This window comes from Vigna unguiculata, chromosome 7 (genome assembly GCF_037176805.1).
Source record: "Vigna unguiculata cultivar grain cowpea cultivar isolate G323 ecotype 2 chromosome 7, ASM3717680v1, whole genome shotgun sequence".
NCBI classification, from domain to species: domain Eukaryota; kingdom Viridiplantae; phylum Streptophyta; class Magnoliopsida; order Fabales; family Fabaceae; genus Vigna; species Vigna unguiculata.
In genome coordinates, this window is record NC_140798.1 from 13,438,557 (window position 1) to 13,457,261 (window position 18,705).

Consider the following 18,705-nt stretch of genomic DNA (forward strand, 5'->3'; position numbering starts at 1 on the left):
ATGTCCATTTAAAAAAAAACAGGTTTAGAGAACAGTCCATGTGTTGGCCTTGCCCTCACACGGTCTTTGTGGACTTTTTGCTCCTGTGGCTTTTTTAGTGGGGGACTTTTTATTCTGTAGATTTTTTTGACCCCAGCACACATGGGTCAGGACTAATTCCTGTCGGTCGGGCCAAATTGGCTTCAACTTATAGGCTATTGTGAATAGGCTATTGTGAAGAAGTTAAAGAGAGACTTCTTATTTATGACATGGCTCTTTGCACCAACACTTGCATGGAACAACCAAGCGTTGAGAGAGCAATTAAATTGGATAAGAAGGGTGACTATTGTAGTCCAAGCAACACGTGGAATTGAATATTTTCATGGCCCAACCTTTTCTTCCTCTACTTGCATCCATGGCAAACTACGAAACCAACGACCACCCCAACCACCACCAAACACAACCGGTGAGCACATTGATTAGTTTCACTTCGAGAAGACCTTGGAGAAAAAATAAACCATAAGCTTCAGAAGAAAGAGCTTCACTAGCTCTTCCAGATTTTCTTCATCTTCCTTGCTCTCCTTTTCCTCGCCCAGTCCCAGTCTTGGTGCCTCCAATGCTGCCACTATTGGATCCCCATCAGACTATTCTCCATCACGCACCTCATCTTCTATGTCTCCATCACAAAAATCGAAATGTGTCGTAGTAGAGAAGTCCACAAAGTACACCACCTTCTCGGTCGCACTGAGGTTACATAGTCGTTAAAGGAGCCAAGCTTGGAAGCCTTCTTGTTGCGGCGTTGGTAGAAGCACTCCATGGTGGCGTTCCCGAGAGGATGCATGGTGTTGACGATGAAAACCTTGAAAGAGAAGTGAATGTTGTTGTATTTGATTTCGGAGTCCTTGTTCTTGTTGACGAACCTAAGGATCAAGAGGATGGTGGTGTTTTCAAGAACAATGCATGTTTTTGGTCCCTCAAGTTTCAGTGAAATTTTGAATTAGTCCCTCTTCGAAACTTTATACCAATTTAGTCCTTCATCTTTAAAAATGCGTGAATTTAGTCCTTTTAACAAAATTTTGTTAAGTTTTTTTGACGTTTCAAGCGCATTTCATGATAGTATTTGAATTGTTTATACCGTTTGTCACATTTTTGCTTCAATGTTAACTCAAATATTATCATAAAATGCGTTTAAAATATCAAATAAACTTAACAAAAATTGGTAAAAATGACTAAATTCACACATTTCTAAATATGAAGGACTAAATTGGTGTAAAGTTTCGAAGAGGGACTAATTCCAAAATTCACTTAAACTTGAGGGACCAAAAACATATTTAACCCTAGTTAAAAGGAAGGTTGATACATAGCTTTTGAAAAGGGTCTTTCGGAATTAAAAAAATGATTTTGATATTTTGACTTTTGTTGACAAACTTTTCTTTTCAAGCTAATTGAGTGTCTTTCTCTTCTCTTTCCAAACCAATCTACTATAAATATAAGAACCCAAACTGGTATGGATATTACCCTTCTACCCATGTTTAATTTCTCGACAGTTGTCCATTACGTTGATTTTTTTGACATTTTACATATTTTCCGGATTTATCTTTTACGTCCAAATGCAGTGTCGCCTAATACTGCAGCTGATTTGAAATCTTTCATTTCAAGTCAGACTTTATTATTCGGTAGCTTCCATTACACTTTACTAATTTATTCATTTCATATTTTCATTTCATTGTTTCAGTGGCTTATCTCTCTCAAAGTCTATCATTGTTCTGTTTTTTTTTTCCTCAAAGTCTATCACTGCATATTTCAGTTCTGAAGTTACTGCTTGGGTTGCGTTTGGTTGATCAGGTGATGTGTTTGTTTTTTTTTCCGTTGGTTTATATATGGTTTGGTTCATGGTGAGTTCAGTTTTTTTTTTTCTTTTTGGCTTCATCATGTTAAAGTTGTATTTTTTCTTCAACATTGTTTGATAATGTTTCTCAATGCTAGTTCGTCAAACTGTATGATTCAAATTTTTCGTTCACCTTTGTGTTTTCTCTACTTCATCAGGTGTTTTTTTTCTTTTATTTTTCGTTGCTCTAGGTTTTCGTTTGGTTTATTTTAAGTTGAACTTTAGTTTTTGTAATTTTTTTTTTGTTTTTAAATCTGTCTTCTTTCTTCATATTGTTGATATTTGTTCAAGTTTACGTTGACTGTTTTTGTTTTGTGTTCTTCATGATGTAATTTTTTTGATTTTTTTTCCATTGGCCGTTTTTGTCGTTTATTTTGTTGTAGTTCCAGTTTAGTTATCATTGTTTTGTTTTTTCTTGACCATTATTTTTTGATCTTCGTTAAAATTTTCGTTTTTATGACTACCCTATAGGTTTTTGTCGAAGTCTAGGTTTTCCTTTCCCTTTTACCTTTTTTTCTACTATGGATCTCCTTTGTGGGTGGTATTTTTGTTATTTGCTTTGGTGTATATGTTTTGTCTGATACTGGAAGGTATTTGTATTGATGATATGTTTTGTTGTTTTTGATATTGTCATTTTTCCTAGGTTTTAATGGCAAAGAAGTTGGATATGATTAAAGATATTGATGGCAGGAGGGAGACCCTGAAACTTGGTGTGAGAGTGCTTGATTTGTGATATATTCATAACTGTGATTCCAATGTGCACCTTGAAATGATTTTGATTGATCAAAAGGTAATAATTATGTAATTTTTGTTTTATCCTTTAATGTCTTTGAGAATCTTGTATTTATCGGTTCTTGGATTGCCATATCATTTGTTAGGGGGACAAGATACATTGCATAGTTAAGAAGGACGAATTTGATATCTGGGATGGGAAGTTGAAGGAAGGCGATACATATATCATACACAATTTCAAAATTGTGAAAAATGATGGTCAGTATAGAGTGTGTGAACATTCTTTTAAATTGTTGTTTATCGGAGCCACTTCTGTCTGTCCCCAAGCTATTGCAAATGTACCCAAAAACGTTTACCAATTTCGAAGTATAAAAGAGGTAGTGGCTAGTAATTTGTTTCCGGATTTGTTGATTGGTATGTACAATTAGAATGATTTTATTTGATTTATTTAGGCAAGTATGATGTTGTAATTATTCCTGCTTTCAATTTGTAATCTTTATGATTTCAGATTTGATCGGTTGGGTAGATAACGTCAAAACTAAGACGCAGTCTAAAAATGTTGTTTTTAGTTTGATGGATCTGAGGTAATTTCGTCATAATGATTATTTTTACACCACATATTATTTATTTTAACAAAATTCTTCATATGCAGTGGTGGTGTAGTTTCTTGTACGTTATGGGATGAATATTGCAAGAAATTTTTAGAAAAGATATAATGAGAATCCGAATACAGACAAGTTGGTTATGATTCTTACTCAAGCCAAGGTTAAAGCAGCTACAGGTAGTTATGTTGTTATTTAATTTTTTGTCAAAAGATCTTAATTATGTTCCTGATCAATTTTGGTTTGAATAGGGGAATGGCCAGTGTCTGTGTCCAATACATGGAATCAGACCAAATTACTTATGGATGATGATATTCCTGAAATTATCCAATTCAAACAACAGTTAAATGAGTAATTATCGTATCTTTGTTTCAAATTTTTGTAAAATATTTACATGATTATGTATGAGTCATATAATAATACAATTCTAAACAAATGTTTTATGATTACTTATATTTCAGAATTTCTGCTCATGAATTAACAATTATGAGTCAATCTGGTAGTCAACTGACTCAGTCCTCCCAATATAGTGATGCTGAAAGGTTTGTTTATAAATGTTTAGTGAAGAGCATTTCTGAAATTCCATTGATAAAAAAGGTATGTTTATAAACAAAGAAATTAATAAGGTTCGTAAGTTAACCTCTGTGGGACATAACTTCACTCGAAATGAAGACAAGAACCTGGACCACACTAAATCTTCCTCTGTAATGTAACTATTTCCTAACCCAGGGTATTCGATCTCAGTCCAGTATGTGTCAAAAATTCTGATTCGGAAATATCTATCACCACATAACAAAGTACAAATATAGTGCAAATCTTCCAGTTCATAGAATTCTTCAAAATGATATGGAATTCGAAAAATCCCCTTCTTAATCAAGTCGTCCTCAAACTCGAAGTTCAAAACATTTCCCATTGGATCTGTGAAATAGTTGGTTCCAATAACCAATTTCTTTCCCCATTCAACCATAAAACCTTCTTCAAAATCCCCAAATCCATGTAACCCCCGTACGTGCAAGAACATAGCCATATAGCACATGCATGTCACAAAAATTAACCAAACTATGCATCAATGATATTATCAGAACCATTAGAAAGACAACGAAAGTATTCATCAAAACAATGGAAGGTAACGAAAAACATATATAACAAATATTGATAACGCAGATCAACAGCAAAACTTAAAAATTACTTACGTCACCCGGAGTTAGCAAACAGATGAAGTTTTGGAACAAGTTCTTGAAGTTGTATTTGTAGGAAGACGGCATCTTCTTCCACGACAAAACCAGCCCACCACAGAACGAAAAAATTGTAACACTGAAGCTCAAACTGAAAACGAAAGCTATTGCTTTTACAAATATATCAAAAATATCTAAAAATATAAAAATGTACCTGAAAATATCTGACCATATATTAATTACTAACTAAAATATATATTAAAATATATCTGACGAAATATTAATTAGTGACTAAAATATATATTAAACTATTTGGAAAAAAAAAACCATGCGTATGCATGCACAGGTCTAGTTGAGTGTTTAAACCAAACCAATTTAGTGTTGTCATGCCGACATTATTAATTTTTTGTCAAAAAGTCATTTTCGTAAAAAAAAATTTGAAGTGTTCTATATGATATTTCCAGTTTTGAAAATTTTTTTGGTGAATTTTTTTTTATATTTTGAAAATGATATTTTGAAATGTAAAAATATTCCTGAATGATTATTCTTAAAGATAGTTTTGGATTCGAAAATATTTTTCGGAATATTTTGTTTGATTTTTTTTTATTTCAGATCTAGCACTACAAGAAATTTGCTAATTTGCGAGGGAAATTTTTGCTCGCTAATTTGTCGCTAATTAGCGAAGGATTAGCGAGAAAGTAAAATTGTAGCTAAATTGTAGCTAATTAGTTAGGGATTATACGAAACATAGTATGATAGCTAAGTTGTAGCTAATTAGTTAGGGATTAAGCACAACACAATATATGGTAGCTAAGTTGTAGTTAATTAGTTAGAGATTAGACACAACCTATTATGGTAGCTAAATTATAGCTAATTAGTTAAGGATTAAACAGAACATAAATATTATAGCTAAGTTGTAGCTAATTAGTTAGGAATTATACACAATATAATATGGTAGCTAAGTTGTAGCTAATTAGTTAGGGATTATACAAATCATAATATGGTAGCTAAGTTGTAGCTATTTAGTTAGGGATTAAGCACAACACAATATATGGTAGCTAAGTTGTAGTTAATTAGTTAGGGATTAGACACAACCTAATATGGTAGCTAAATTATAGCTAATTAGTTAGGGATTAAACACAACATAAATATTGGAACTAAGTTGTAGCTAATTAGTTATGAATTATACACAATATAATAGGGTAGCTAAGTTGTAGCTAATTAGTTTGGAATTAAACACAACATAAATATTGTAGCTAAGTTGTAGCTAATTAGTTAGGAATTAAACACAACATAATATGGTAGCTAAGTTGTAGCTAATTAATTATGATTAATGATTTTGTTACTAAAGGAAAGAAATCCTAATATATCTCAGGATGAAATACTCATAGCTCAAGATAGAGATTTTAGTAGATGGTTGAAACAACAAGTAAGTAGTCTCTCCCATACTCTTTATAATGTACAATTTAATATTTATTAATTATAATAATAATATAATTATGTGTTTTCACTTTTCCAATAATTCATAGGTTAGTACAGGTCATGTCCAAGATCAAAAGATTCGAGAGATTAGTTATGGCCCATTGAAGGTTGTGACTTCTTATAATGGTTTGATTGTTAATGGATATAGATTTCATACAAAGGATTATAGACATAATAAGTCCACCATGAATAGTGGGATATGTGTTCGAGGAAACATATATGGTGAAAATGATTTGGACTATTATGGTATTGTTGAGGAGATACTAGAATTATCATATGTTGGATTTGAAAACAAAGTGGTTATTCTACATTGTCATTGGTTTGACCCTATCAATGGTGTTAAAGTTGATAATGTCTATGGGTTGGTTGATATCAATCATAAATCAAAGCTTCAAACAAATGAGCCATTTGTATTAGCTGGACAAGCTCAACAAGTCTATTATACAAAATATCCTCAAAGTGGGACTAAAAATACTAGTGATTGGTGGGCAGCTTGCAAGGTTATAGCAAAATTGTTTATAGTTGAGACACTAAATAATGAAAAAGATTTTTCAAATGAGCACATTGCTATTGATTATTTTCAAGATGAAAAGTCCACGAGAATGAGTACTATTCTTATTGACAATGAGATCATACAACTATTTGACGCACATGCTCCAATGGAAGAAGTAAATATGGATGATATACAAAGTTCAATTGAAAATGTAAATCATGATGAGGTCAACAATGAACACAATGAGGATGATGGGTTCATGGATGAAGATGAGAAGTTAGATGATTTAGATGATTCAAATATGGAGTTAGATGAATCTGATGAAGAATGGTTATGATTGATTCTTTTCCATTTCATTACCTTAATATTCTTCCTAGTAATTTAGATTCTGGAACCTACTATATTTCTTTTATATTTTTCAAGCCTTGTAAGAAGATCGTGGAATTATACTCTTTCATTAGTCATTGTTAATTTTGACATTTATTTTGTTACGTTACACTTGACTTTGATTATGGATTGCTTTTATCCTCTCTTTTTTTCCATTCACAATTTTAACCCGAATTTGAAACATTTGTTAGTTACCTAAATTTAAAGCTTCATCTTGAGTAGTGAGAAAAGTGAAATAGATAAACTAAGACATGTTTGGGATAAACTAAGACATTTCGTACACCATTGGATTTTATCTCACTATCGACATCGTCTCGTGCTTCCTCCACCGCAACCAACTTGTTCACATCTCCGTGGTCTTCCTCTCAACGTCGGGGAATCAAAGTATCTGGTTCTGATGTATGCGTCTTTTAACTTTGACTATTTTATTGGGCTTTTGGTCAAGTTTTTTATAGCTGCTTCTTCACTGTCTTTTGCGGTGCAGATTAGAGTGGGAAATATCATTTGAAAACAAGGTTCCTATGCTCTTGGGTTATTGAATTTTACTGTGGTTTCAATTCAACATGTATGCTTTCTAACAGATTCATTTTGCATTCTTATTGTGTTGGTCGTGCTTGCTTCCAGGGCGCATTTACGAGGTACATACTATTACTACTCAATCAATTTATTGCCAAATAGGATCCATTCAATCTTGTTATCCCACACTTTCTTTCGTGATGCAAACCTCATCAGGTTCTTAAAGTCGATCACTCTCATGAAGGAAAAGGAAAAGCCACAATCAAGGTTTGTCCTAAGATTTCCTTATTTTTTTGTCATACTGACCCTCCCTAAATGCACACTTGTTCCATAATTTTATAAGTGAGCATGCTTATCTTTATTTACTTTTGGACGAACTTTTACATAAGTTAAAATGCATAAGCTAATTTGTAGAAGCTCTTTCTAGCTTCTTTTAATTATTATTTTTGACTTGTACATGAGCTAATTTTTGCTTATGGAAAACTTAATTTCATTTTTTTTCTTCTTATTTTTCTCTCCTGGGAGGACATATGCTGAAACTTGTTCAAATAGATCCTTGGAATGGAATAGTGTACTATATTGAAAATGCATTAAATTAGGAAAAAAGTATTGGTGTAGTGAATGCCATCATGTAATTTGTCTTTTGAAGGAATTACTATTATATATATTTCTAAAGTAACTAATTGTAAGTCATTTGGCCATTGTGTCCAGGAAACCTGCTTTGCTCATTTTCTGCACTCTCTAAGATTTTTCTTGACAATCTAAATCAACTCCTTGGTGCACAAAATAGTATGCCTTAATTTTATACTGCACATCCTATTTGGTAGAGGAAATTTTTCATCAGTAATTTTGATAGAATGTCTGAGTGAAAATATGAAAACTTGACAAATTTGTAGGATAAAATGCCTGAGCGAAACTAAGATATGAAATAGATTATGACAGCAATTGGAACACATTTGAATCAATACATCAATGTAATTAACGACTTCAGAATCAGAAATCTAAACTAAAACAACAAACTGAAACCAGTAAACAAAGTTAGACAGCAAACTAAAATGAAACTAGTGAGTAGTGTATGTGACTGAAAAATAGACATTGTGAAGATTGATATGCAAAATTGAATTAAGATGCAATAAAATGGTTTGAATCATGAACACAACATGCAATTTATTCAAAAATCATACTAATTGAAAACTAAAACCGAGAATTGATACTAAGAACAAGTACAAAATTAGATTTCTAAAATGGGGAAAAGTAACTAAACTAATAAACCTAACTTTCTAAAATGGGGTAAAAACTGAAATATGCAATCAAAACTGAATTAAAGTCATGAACAAGATTCAAATGATGAAACTAAACTTAAACAATGCATAGAACTGTAAAATGAATTCAGAAATTGAAATCTAATATGCAGAAAATAAAATCTGAAAATAAAAGATCAACTATATTAACTACCATAACTATATTACCCACCATGATGAACAAATGAGAACTCTGAATTGAAATGTGAATTATGCAATGGAAACACAAATTAAATCATGAAAACAGATTAGGGACCAAGTTAACCGGTTCAGCATTTTACAAGTTGTTCTTCAATGATTACTTTTATGTGTATGAATGTGTATATAGACTTAAGAAGGCAAGTTGGTAATGAACTCATGGTGATTTTATTTAATCATTAAGTTGACAATAAAAATTTATTTTATATATTCAATAAGAAGTAGATAAGTTTTCAGGCTAGGTGGATCAATTTTTTATCTATAAATAATGTCACAATTATATTTCCATGACAGGAACTGAAATGACTATTCGAGGAAGAGGTAGAGGTCAAGGTAGTCACACTCTAAGTCAACTTAGACCTATTCAATGTCATGTTGGTCCTTCAGAACTAGATCCTATTTTGCAATCACCAGGTATAATTGTTGAAAGCACTCTAAATTTTTGTATGTATTTAACAACATTTATCTTCATGAAAAACAAATGACAATTCATTTTGTTTAGATTAAGAGAAAAAAAGAAGAAAAAAGGCAATAAATTAGCTTTGTCAACAATTTATAGTTTCAATGTTTTTTTAGGTGCTACTTCAATTGATGGTAATCAATCACCACCTACCACCTCAGTGTTTGATGGTGGTCAATCAAATGTCAATTCAACATCTAATGACGTACCTACTCAAGATCCTTCAAGTGTATATTCTCATAATGAAGTTGATAGGAGACTTGTCATATCTGTACAATAAGTTAGCAGACCGTAAGTACATCTAATCAAATATTCAATTCAATGTTGCTAATTTTTGGTTTGTAAAATGATTATTTGAACATGCAGAAGAAGGTTTGTTCCTGATTCTGTGACTCGAGATATCATATCTGAAGTATTGATGAGAATGCCTAATCCAGCTGAGAAATGGAAAACTTATTCTGCTGATATGAAAGAAATATTATTCAATGATTTTAAGGCAAGTTACTATAATCTTTTATCTTTATATTACATTTACTTATCATTAATTTTGATAAATTTGTATTGGTGTAGAATAAGTACCGATTTGCATCAGATTATGATCGTAGCATGGCAAGAAAGGTTTGGAATTTAACATGCATGGATCGTTATTCTGACTCTTTAGCTAAGGTAAGAAAAAAGGCAAGAGAAAGAGCAAACTCAGATAATATAGAAGACTTAAAAGGTTTTGGGCCAAGATGAATAAGGACTGAGATGTGGGACGCTTTAATTGACATATGGATGACACAAGACTGGAAAAAGAAATTTATTGCTGGTAAAAACAATAGGGCTGTCAAGCCAGAGGCTATGGTGCACACTGGAGGGTCAATAAGCTTTGGACAACACTTGAAAAAGATGGTATTCATTTTCTAGTAATATCTATGACTTTATAATAATACTTATATATTTTATACATTTGATGGATATCATTAATGCATCAATCATATATATATATATATAAACATACTTATTATAAATTTTGATATACATTTGAATTTTGATAGTATTCATTATCTAGAATTACATATTATTTTATAGGAGGCAGAGCGTAATGGGTCTGTTTCTTATGGTGAACTATACAACAAAGTTCATAAAAAAAAAGACGGTCAATATGTTTCCAATAAAGCAAAAAATTTCAATGTAAGTATTATTACATGTGTAAGAATTTATTCACTTATTTAATCTTATATTACAAAATGATTGATTTACTATATAGGAATCATATGAAAGTGCTATGGTAGAAAAATATGCAGAAGATGTATCAAAGCATCCTAAAGTTGATTCTGAAGTATGGATGAAAATAGGAGGTGAAAATAAGAAAGGTAGAATTCACGGTATCGGTTGTAGCTTGGAACTTGCCATCATCAATGTGAATGGTTCATCTTCATTAGTTGTAGGTCCTTCCACAAATCCAAATCATGCATCTCCAACTGAAGAAATCACTGCAATAGCTACACAAATGTCTCAAATGCAACAACAGATGCAGACACAGTTAGATTTACAAACTGAATCTCAAAAGCAACTACAGATAGAGTTACAAGCACAAATAGAGGCACATGCACAACAGGTGCAAGCTCAGTTGAAAGCACAAGCAGATATGCATGCACAATTTCAAGCACAATTCCAAGCACAAATACAAGCACAAATGCAAGCACAAATGCAAGCACAAGTAGACATGCAAAAACTTTTACAACAACAAATGCATACACATATGCAAACACAGATGGAGTTTTTCAAGACACAAATATTTCCTGCTTTAAAGATATCATCACCACCGTCTGTCAAGAAACATGGCGAGAACAAAATATGAAGATGATGATGATGTTTTGTTTTGTTTTTAAACTTAATGATGTATGTTGACAATTGTAAAGACTACTTTTATTATGCTCATTACTTTTAGTATTTTGAATGTGATAACATTTGACATGTTTCATATAAAATGTTTGGCAAGATTTATTACTTTATTTTATATTTATGTTAAAATGCATTTCATAAGGTACAGGTAAAAAAGTATGGAATATTTTGGAATGATGCAATTTGCTATGATTTTGCTAGGGATTAGCTAGAGATAAATTATTCAATTCGCGAGGGATTAGCTACAAGCAGTTTGCTAGGGATTAGCTACAAGCAGTTTGCTAGGGATTAGCTAAGGATTAGCTACAACTTTTTTGCTAGGGATTAGCTACAACCTATTTGTTAGGGATTAGCTACAACCTATTTGCTAGGGATTAGATAGGGATTAGCTACAACCGATTTGCTAGGGAGTAGCTACAACCACTTTCATTAGTTAGGGATTAGCTACAACTAGTTTGCTAGGGATTAGCTAAGGATTAGCTAGGGATTAGCGACAAAGTGGTTCTCTAGCTACTTAGCTACCTATATTTTAGCTACGCCATAATGTCTTCGCTAATTTCTCGCTAATCCTTCGCTAAATCGTTTTGCGAGGGATTTGCTTGGGATTATTCCCTCGCTAATACGCTAATACGTAACTTTCTTGTAGTGAAGTTTTTTGAAAGACATTTTACAGATTGAAAATTATTTTTTGAGACATTTAATGAAAAAATAAAAATAAAATTAAGAGGTGCAGAAAAATTTATTTTATTTTTAACTGGAGATAATTTTGGAAATACCACTTTTATGGAGGTACAGAAAGAAAAATAGGGAGATGCAGGAAGCAACACCCTTTTTTTTCGGCATGATGTGTCTGGACTCAAGACCCAATATTAATGACGATCAAGTCCTAAGATACTCCAATGTTTTTGGTGTTATCATGTTTTCCATTGATCCATTTGCGAATAAATTTGTATAGCAGTGTTTTACGTGCAAATAAATATTGAAATTTATTAAAACATAAATAAATATTAATTTTGAATATTTTCCACAACTAATAATTATATTTTTAATTTGAATGAAAGAAAGTGTAACAAACAATAAAATAAAATCTAATAAAAAAATAAAGGTCAATTCAATAATGACAATGAAATATTTTAATGTTTATTTCAACAGGAATTTAATTTTCATTAGTACATGAAAATAATGCTCATACATATAATATTTGTTTACTTTTGAAAACCTTGATTAAAGAAATGAGTCACATAAATTTGCTCTTGCTTTATTTTAAACCTCTAAAAGATAATTACAGAATTGTTTTACAATATAATCACTTTGTTGCTATTAAATTTTAACAAAGGAATCTCCGTTAACAACTTATACTCAGAATTAAAGAAGACTTATCTCCATGATTCGTAGTAATAAGAAGAATTACTTAGGAATTATATGTTGAGGTTAATATTTGTTATTCATGGATTGCATGAAAAACAAAGAACAGTGATAGTAATGGGCATAACTAACTTGCTAGGTGAGAGACAGCAAGAGTTTGCAATGGCATTAAAGTGTCATTTACTACACACTCAACTGTCCCACACTGCATGGTTGTCACTTTTTCCAATATAAAAAGGAGAATCCCAAGCAGTGTTTTATCACAAAGAAAAAACAAGACAGTGAGAAAAGCAAGTGTTGTTGTGTTGTGTTGTGTTGAGACAAGAAAAGAAGAGAGACATGACTAAGTGGTGCATCTTGGTGCTTCTTGCTCTTGCAGTGGTTGCAAGTGCCAGAACCATTCCCAGCGACGCTGCTTTCGGGGACCAGAAGAACTTCCTCGGCTACGGTTTTTCAGGAGTCGGCAACAATGGGCTTCCCTTCGCAGGAATTGGCTCGGGCTTTGACGGTAGCATGGGTGGGCCTTCTGGGATCGGAGGATTTGGAGGATTCGGCGGGCCCGGTGGGTCTGGTGGGCTTGGCGGTCTCGGAGGCCCTGCCGAAGGTGAAGGGCCCGGCATTCCTCTCCCTTGAGCCCACACTCCTTCTTCCTGTTTGTTACTTTCAGCTGCTATTATATATAGCCTATAACTGTCTTTCTTTTGTTTTATTTCCTGAACAAAATAATTGTTCTGTGAGGTGTGTGTAACCAGTGTGTGTTATGGTTCTTAGTTTTATGGGATGCTATTTTTACTTCGAATTAGAACATGTATGTTTTTTAACATCTACGTGTGTACGCCTTCTCTATAAACTTATTCCAACTTTCTCTCTTCTCTCTCAGACTCAACTTGTTAAAATGAGGTCAAAAAAAAATTATGAACACGCGTACATAATTTTGTTGTAAGCACTTAGACAAGTGTTAATATTATAGGTTAAAACTGTATTATTTTGCATGAACACAAAAGGTTCTAATATAATAAACAATACCATACAAAAGTTTTAAAAAATATTGTCACATTAATTAACAAGTATGGTGTTAGTTAATACGTTAGGTAAAAGGGTTGAATGAAGATGGTATATAATATCAGAGGCACCATGCTACCCTTGAAAAATAGATAAGGAATGGCAACTGGCAAAGATGGTAGCAGTAGTGAGAATTGTTCCATTTGAATGAAAGAAAGGTGAAGTAAATAGTAACTAATTGATTAACCACTGTTACGTACTCTCTTTCATATTCCATATTTAGGTACTGTTGAATTTGGCTAGCTAGTTGTACCCTAAAACAACTCAAGGAATCTCGAGGCTTTTTCAAACAGACTAAACTGCACCTTTTTCAATTACCAGAATCTGCATTCTAGCTTATTCAGCTAAAGCTGCGGATATTAACGCTAAATTATGTAAAGTGCCCATCAATTATATGCATTATAAACTTCAATTTCTCACAATTTTAAGTGCTTATCAAGTTACAACCACGATATGCATTAGCAAAATCTTCATATCGCGATTCAAATTCCTGATCGTGTGAAGTATTAGATCTATCCCTACAAATTCTTGGATATATATATTATAATAAGACATCACACTAAAAAAATAAACAGATTTATCAACTATTAAAATACATTAGTACGTAACTATCAAAATTTATCAAAATAAAATACTCGTGGATAAATTTTGTTGACATATAAAAAAATCAGTTAATAAATAATTATCAATGGTTTTAATAATTACCATGATTTAATTTTCTTTTTCTTTTTTCTTTTTTTTTCTTCTTTCTTCCTCTTCTTTTTTTCTCCTCCACCTCTCTTCTTCCTGTGTTGTTATCGTTGTCGTCTGTCTCTCTGACTACAACTGTCATTGTCACTTCCTTTTTTCTCCTCCTCCTAACTTTATTCTTTTCCTCTCACTTATCTCTTATTTATAATAAATATTTCATCAAATATGTTATGAAAATTGACACCATTTTATTAATGGATTTGCTACCGACGAATTTTATCATGATCAAAATTAAAAAAAAAAACTTTAATATTCATTTTACAATAGAGTTACTAACAAAAACATCCGTGAATAATAAATATTTATAAATTATCAACAAATTTTAGTAACAAAAATATTTTGTTGATAAACATTATAAACTACCGATTATTGACAGATTTATTATTGAAAAGTATCTTTGTGGATAACAAAAATTCTATTTTAAACACAAACATGGAATTACATTATTTTCATGTATATTGAAAAGAGAGTACATCTACCTTTCTTTATGATAAATTGTCTTATGGTGTTTTAAAGATTCAAGAACAGATGGGTGACTCTTGCCTTCTTTTTATTATTTTTTTTAGAGATGGTTTTTAATGCTTTGAGATCCAAATAAATGAATTCAAGATAAGAGGTTCTTATACTCATTATTATTCTATGATATCTCTCTGTGAATTTAGGACATAGAAACATGTAATTCTTGTCAAGAACAAAATCTTTTATCTGTTATCGTAATTTATAGGGTTCAGGATTTAAATTACTATCTTCTCCTTTATTATTAATTTATTTATTGGTCCTTCTAATGAACAAGTTATGTAAAACTTTACATGTATCTCCTTTATGTATTTAAATATTAACAATCTAAATTGAAAACAGAAAAGTTCTGTTGTCCCTTTCCTCTTTTGTTAACTATCCCAGTGTAAAAGACACAAAAAAGTTAAGCTTGTCTTAAATAATAGAACCATATTACCATTTCTGTGTTTTAAGTTGGTAAGCAAACTCACCTGTTTCATTATAGCGCCATGAATGCTACTCATGCATCGCACTATGTTGCAACTAACTCTGTCATATTGTTATGAAATTATATATCATCCAAAAGATACATATTGCAAAGCTTTTTTTTTTTTTTAATGTTTACAAAATGATTTCGTCTCTCAATAAAGTCTTTTTACATTGTGAGAAACCAAAAACTTAAAAAAAAAACTAAAAATCATATAAAAAGTTTGGATAAATTAGTTTATGAATAAATTAATTTTAACTATAGAAAAATTCATTTTGTTTATTTATTTGTCCTTATTTTCTTAGAAATTTTATGAATAACTTAATGTAATCGATCATATCTTAATTATTGATGGATATATCTCTGTTATTTTCAACTATAATTTTCCTTCGTTGATGCTTATATACTAGCAAAATCAAAATGGTCATGTCGAGTAATATGTTATTTATCACATATATGTTGGAGCAACCATTCTTCAGTACATATTAATTTATCATTTAATTATAGTAGTTTTTGGACCACCCTTCAGCAGTCTTATTTCTTCCGTATGTCCCCACAACATGTTCTAAACCTATAAATATATAACATGACCCATCATCATAATCTACGGAAATACTAAGAAAATAAATTAATAGGGATATTATTCAAATACTCATATTTAAAATCATGGCAGCTATCCTAAAATGTGATTTTTTTTTGTCATTTCATTATTGTTGTGTTTACCAATCCCTGTCTTTGTTTTGGAGACTGACTGGCAAATTGGTCTTTGTAGCACATAATCACCAACGGCAAAAAGTGTAGTTGAGAATGTTTCTCGACTCTCTTTTACATGGTTCCGTATTTGAAATCCAAAACAGTCTTCCCATATGAGTGCTCTTTTCTCCTTTCTTTATCTTTCTAAAACCCAAGGAGCACAATCCTTCATTTGTGTTTGTTTTCTGTTTGGCCTTGATCGATAATTTTTATTCTTATTATGTTGTATGATTTTGTTAGATGTTTTGTGTCTTTTTTTTGTTTTTTGTTGAACTTGGGTACTTCTCCTTTGATGGTGTAAGGTTTTATCATGGTTTTGATTCCCTTCAAAACTACTATGATGCCCTAATTAATGCCAAGAAGACCATCAACTATCAAGTTGGTGCGTACCATTAGTTTTTCCATTTTTGAAGTTTATGGATCCAGCAAGTTTTTTTTTTCTGATGAATCACTATGAAAGCCTAATTATTTTTTGAGGTTTATGAAAAATATTGAGGATTTGAGGTGCCGGAAGAGATAAGAGCATGAGAGCATGATTGAAGGCACGAAAGGAAGGAGCTTTTGGCTACAAAAAATTGTTTATTAAGTTGGCTTCTCTAAAACCCTTTTTTATTTTGTATTATTAGTTGGTGTTTATATTTTTGTTCTACAATTTTCTTAATAAAAAATAGAGACAATATTTCCTTAGTAAAAATGTACGTTTTTTTTAGCTCTATTTAATTATGGTTGTAATTTTTATTGTTCATTTTGGTTCGTATGTGTGTGAATTTATATCCGTGTAGAGCTTTGTGGATTCTACTTCTACATTTTGCTTGTGGTTTTTCTCTTTCTCTTTTTGTTATAGGACTTTGTTGAAAAAGGTCCAACACTAGCTATAACTTTTTTCCAAAAATGTGATTTTGTTTCATTTTTCTGTATGTGCTAATGCTTTTTGCAAGTGTTGTTTATGTTACATTGGTATTTGTTTGAAGTTTAAGGGTAAGTGTTTTGGGTTTTATAATATACACTAGTGCAAAATTTCCTTTTTACCTCGCCTTATATGCCTCGGTTGGCCAGGAACTGAAGCATATAATGGCGCGGTGACATTTTTGCAATTCCAACCAAGTTTTATGCCTCAGTTCAGCTAACACCCGAAGCCAAAGATAGCTATAGGCCTCGGTTCGCGCAAAACCGGTGCCAAAGAGTGCTATAGGCCTCGGTCCAACAAGACCCGAAGCCAAAAAGGGACTGCATTTTTAAAAAAGTGAAGTAGTCGTTAGGTGTTTGGCCTCGGTCCAACAAGACCCGGTGCCAAAAAGGGGTATATGGCTTCAGTTGTTAGAGGAACCGAAGCCATAGGGTTTATTTAGGGTTTCAATTTCGCGAACCCTTCTACTTCTTGACGCCATGAATCTGCAACTCTTTCCTCTCTCTCTTCCCTCAAACAACTTTCACCACATCTGTTTCTAAGTTTTGGATCGACGTTTCTTCTTATGATCTCAATCTCAATACCTTTCATCTCCATTGAAAATTGATTGAATGCATCAATGATCTCAGGTTCTCCTAACCAAGAGGACAAATCGTTTCTCTCTCCTATATATTCTTCGTCTGGTGAGTGTGCAGAACCAATGTCAATCACAGCCATGAACCTTGATGCCTGAAATAAACTTGGTAGTGCTGATAAGAAGTATCTCTGTGGATCCATGACGAAATTTGAGTACTCGGGATCCTCTTCCTTGGGAATTAGTTTTCGCATTAATGGTGGACGGATTGGAACATATCCACCATAGGGATATTGACCGAAGTTCAAGACAGATCTGCGACCACCTCTACCAGATCTGTGATTGCGAAACCTGCAAATCAAAAAACTAGATCTGCAAACATTGTCGCGACCCCTGCAGATTCACAAACCACCATTGACAATCGTTGTTGCGCGCGAGCCACGAGCACCGCCACGAACACGTTACCACGACGAGAACGCCTTCATTGCGGACGCGGCTGAGCCACCATTGACACAATGGCTTCGGTTCACAGTAGAAACGAGGTAGAAGAGTAGCTCTATGGCTTCGGTTCACACCCGATGCCAAAAGCCATCCCTTTTGGCCTCACCCTAATATGCCTCGGTTCTAGAACCGGGGTAGAATATCAAAAACGACCGGGGCCAAAAGCCCTTACTGCACTGGTGATATTTAGTGAAAATTGATGATTTTGTTTAATTCTTGGGTATTTTGGGTGCTAAATTTGAATTTATTGAGGCTTATGGGTTTATGTAATTGAAGAGTTGAATGTTTCGAGATGTTTGGAATGAGATCCTAGAAATTTACTGAATGTATGTTTGATTTAATTGATGGTAAGGCTACTAATTAGTTTGAAATTGAAATCTGAGTTTCTGATGTTGAATGGAGAGCTTTATTTACGTGTTCTTTTTTTTCTATTAGCTTCTGATAAATGCAATGGATTGATGGTTTGGGTTCAATCTACTGCTCACGTTCCCGTTTGTTTGATTAAGGGTAGGTTGAATGTTTTAGTTATTTAAATCTATTGGTTTTGTCATAGGTTTGTCTAGTATACTGAAAGGCGTACATTTTGTATTTTGTTATTTTTTTATTTTCTTTTTTCTATTCATTTTTATTTAGTTGTTCAAGTTACTTATGAGCATTATGAGATGAGATTTGTGTCCAAGCTTTAGGGATTAGGAACTATGGTATCAG

General features: G+C 32.4%; 2 protein-coding genes across 6 annotated transcripts; both read left to right on the top strand.

The window, feature by feature from the left end:
* The first annotated feature begins 6,702 nt into the window (after positions 1 to 6,702).
* Positions 6,703 to 11,213, top strand: LOC114192781 (uncharacterized). 5 transcript variants are annotated; one of them, XM_085675741.1, is made up of 8 exons: positions 6,703 to 7,376; positions 7,471 to 7,521; positions 9,048 to 9,167; positions 9,330 to 9,504; positions 9,580 to 9,709; positions 9,784 to 10,107; positions 10,288 to 10,389; positions 10,466 to 11,213. In XM_085675741.1, exons 6-8 carry the CDS (start codon positions 9,964 to 9,966, stop codon positions 11,057 to 11,059), a joined length of 840 nt encoding a protein of 279 aa, XP_085531867.1. In that variant the 5' UTR covers positions 6,703 to 7,376; positions 7,471 to 7,521; positions 9,048 to 9,167; positions 9,330 to 9,504; positions 9,580 to 9,709; positions 9,784 to 9,963; the 3' UTR covers positions 11,060 to 11,213. The 5 variants fall into 5 exon arrangements, with proteins under 5 accessions (XP_085531867.1, XP_085531868.1, XP_085531869.1 ...); XM_085675742.1 differs by having other exon boundaries at positions 6,703 to 7,137; positions 7,223 to 7,521; XM_085675744.1 differs by lacking the exon at positions 9,048 to 9,167 and having other exon boundaries at positions 6,704 to 7,376.
* Positions 11,214 to 12,715: 1,502 nt separating this feature from the next.
* Positions 12,716 to 13,340, top strand: LOC114190869 (uncharacterized). The gene has a single exon (XM_028079933.2). It carries the CDS (start codon positions 12,808 to 12,810, stop codon positions 13,099 to 13,101), a length of 294 nt encoding a protein of 97 aa, XP_027935734.2. The 5' UTR covers positions 12,716 to 12,807; the 3' UTR covers positions 13,102 to 13,340.
* The last annotated feature ends 5,365 nt before the right edge of the window (positions 13,341 to 18,705 follow it).

What these genes read in the sequence shown, in the direction of transcription:
- LOC114192781 (XM_085675743.1), top strand. Translation starts at nt 9,964, where the DNA reads ATGTGGGACGCTTTAATTGACATATGGATGACACAAGACTGGAAAAAG. An exon ending in GACAACACTTGAAAAAGATG is followed by an intron (nt 10,108 to 10,287) that starts GTATTCATTTTC and finishes ATTATTTTATAG; the next exon opens with GAGGCAGAGCGTAATGGGTC. An exon ending in ATAAAGCAAAAAATTTCAAT is followed by an intron (nt 10,390 to 10,465) that starts GTAAGTATTATT and finishes TTTACTATATAG; the next exon opens with GAATCATATGAAAGTGCTAT.
- LOC114190869 (XM_028079933.2), top strand. Translation starts at nt 12,808, where the DNA reads ATGACTAAGTGGTGCATCTTGGTGCTTCTTGCTCTTGCAGTGGTTGCA.